Below are 2,543 nucleotides of genomic sequence, written 5' to 3' on the forward strand. Positions count from 1 at the left end.
ATACCATCTGAATCTATCCCTGCACCAATGCGTCCCCTCGTCATTGATTATTGTGGATCTAATGTGGAGGTCACTGACACTGATATTGAAATAAAACTCGACGTCCAGCCAAAATGCGGTTCGTGAAATTTTTGTTAGTTATCTTCTAAAATTTCTTCATGTTACTAGGTGGTAGAATTCGATCTGTTTCTAGGTATCTTGAAGGAGCATTCACTGTCCGAGTAAAATGCTCTGTAGGTGACACGAGTGGTCTCGTCTCAAGCTTTTACGTATGTTTTATACAGTTTTAGTTGCTTCTATGTTTAAAATTTTTAGTATTTTGGCAGTTATCATCTCTTGAAGGAAATGACGACGCTGACGAGATTATCTTTGAATGGCTGGGCTTTAACAAGCATGTTGTTCAAACCAATTTTCGTGTGAACGGTCGTGCTGCTAACGACGAGGTCATTGATTTGAACTTTGATTGTTCACTGGGCTTCCACAAATACACAATTAGATACAGCAAACAACACATCCAGTTAAGGTTCTTTGTTTAAGCTGATACTTTGGTTAATCGTTCTCTATTCTTTTTGGCAGATGGGTTGTTGATGAACGTCTTTTGAGGACTGTAACCTTTTCACAGCAGTCATTGCTTGCAGGGACACCTTATCCTGTGAAACCCATGTATGTCTATTCGTCAGTGTGGAACGGCTCAGATGTGAACAATGGAAAGTGGGCTGGAACGTGGCATGGCACTGGTTTGCCTTATACAGTTCTATTCAGCGATATAACTATAACATCCTCAGAATGATTGGAAATCTGTGCCAAAATAAGCATACCATCCAAGGCAGAATGCAATGAGAAACTATCTTTTTGCATTTCATTGCATCTTATTTCTCCTCTCCTCCTCAATTGCCTTGAAATCACACCATTTCTGTAATAGCGAGCTTCTATATTACATTACAAGCCTCAGCACTTTTCTTGGTATAACCTTCTTCCCGTTTTCTTTTTCTTATTGAACGTGAAGGCACCCGTTTTTCCCTGGTGTCCTTTCATCAAAACACTTTTATCACTGCTATGACGAGTTTTAGCTTTCCATTTGTACGTTTTTTCTGCTAAAACTCTTGATGAGTTTGAAGATAACAGACCTTTAAATTGATTTTTCTCATTCTAGAATTGGACACACTTTTTCTAAGGGTTTCTATTATCCCGATTTCTTTAAGTATGCTATTAAATCGGCCCTGTCTTGAGGTTTCTTTAATCCAGGAAAAACCATCTTGTTCCCTGGCATAAACTGCAATATTTTAAATTTAGAACCTTTATAATTGTCAAACAGCTTTTCTGACCTTCTTGGGATTCAAAAGATAGTCATATAACGTATCATCCTTCCAGGTAACCTTAGCATTCCTGTTTGCCTGAGAGAAAGAAAAACCAGGAGCTGTCCCAGAAACTCGTCCAACAACTCCGTTGAGATTTGGGCCTACAAATTACGCAAAGTTAATTGCAGTAGTTTTCAGATGGGTACCTTGTTTGTGGCCACCCCCCTTCTCAATCGTGTGACAAGCAGAACATTTGGTCTTAAACAGCTTTTCTCCACTCGCTGCATTCCCGGCTGGGGCATCCTTAAAAGTTGCCATAACCTAAACCTAGTAAATACCTCCACGTGTACCCTCTTTATCCTCCAGCAGAGCGAGATCCGCAATGAGCTGATTTTACACCGATTCCCAAGCAGCAGTGTGACCTACAAACCAAACATGGTAATAAGAGAGGTAAAGTTTAGCACTTACATAATTTACAACCCTAAAAAGTTCTCAGCAGCAACTATCAACGACCCCACATACCTGTAGACAAGCTTAGTAGAATAGAGAAACAAGAAACACTACACTTTGGACTGTTAAGAATCATGCAGATGGCGAACAACATGAAAAGTTGGAAGAGGCACTAGAGAGTTTGTTTATGTTAGGTACCAGGTCAGGATAATAGGATAAAGAAAGGGCCCTGCAATCAAGTGATCACCCCTTTAGCCAATTGGATTAGGGTGTAAGGGATAGAATCTCGAAGCAGTTGATTAAGTGCAATTTTTATTGGAGGAATATAAAAGTTGATATCCTATTGTTGATGGTGGTGCCAAAAATGGTGCAAACGGAGCTGTGAAGGTTTGGACCATTCAAGATGTTATTCATGAGTTGTGAGCCCTTAATCAAAATCAACAAGAGATTCAAGACAAAATGCATGGCATGATGCATACCATGTATGAGCGTGTTGAGGCACTCGAGGCTGGACATGGTAGTGCTCCATGTAAGCCTTCCTTGGTAAATCGACTCATGATTCCAACCTTTTCCAGTGATGGTGATGTGGACAAGTGTCTTGCTTGGCTAACCAATGTGAAGAAGTTCTTGGCCGCTAGGGGAACTCCAGATGCCGAGGCTTTAATAGCTATTTCAATGGTTTTGTGTGATGTGAGTCTTCAATGGTGGAATTGGCTTAAGGAGTCTCATGTCTCAGATAAGAAACCACTAGTGTCTACCATAGATGAGTTTGAGGCTGCTTTCCATTTACCTTTT

General features: G+C 40.3%; 1 protein-coding gene across 1 annotated transcript; it reads right to left on the reverse strand.

Moving 5' to 3' along the window:
• Positions 1–1,183: 1,183 nt before the first annotated feature.
• Positions 1,184–1,616, reverse strand: LOC9636580 (cytochrome c). Its single transcript, XM_002993920.1, has 3 exons — positions 1,505–1,616; positions 1,326–1,459; positions 1,184–1,273 (listed from the first exon to the last, which is right to left on the reverse strand). The coding sequence occupies exons 1-3, from the start codon at positions 1,614–1,616 to the stop codon at positions 1,184–1,186; spliced, it is 336 nt and encodes a 111-aa protein (XP_002993966.1).
• Positions 1,617–2,543: the final 927 nt, after the last annotated feature.

This window comes from Selaginella moellendorffii, unplaced genomic scaffold (assembly GCF_000143415.4).
Source record: "Selaginella moellendorffii unplaced genomic scaffold, v1.0 SELMOscaffold_177, whole genome shotgun sequence".
Taxonomy (NCBI): Eukaryota; Viridiplantae; Streptophyta; class Lycopodiopsida; order Selaginellales; family Selaginellaceae; genus Selaginella; species Selaginella moellendorffii.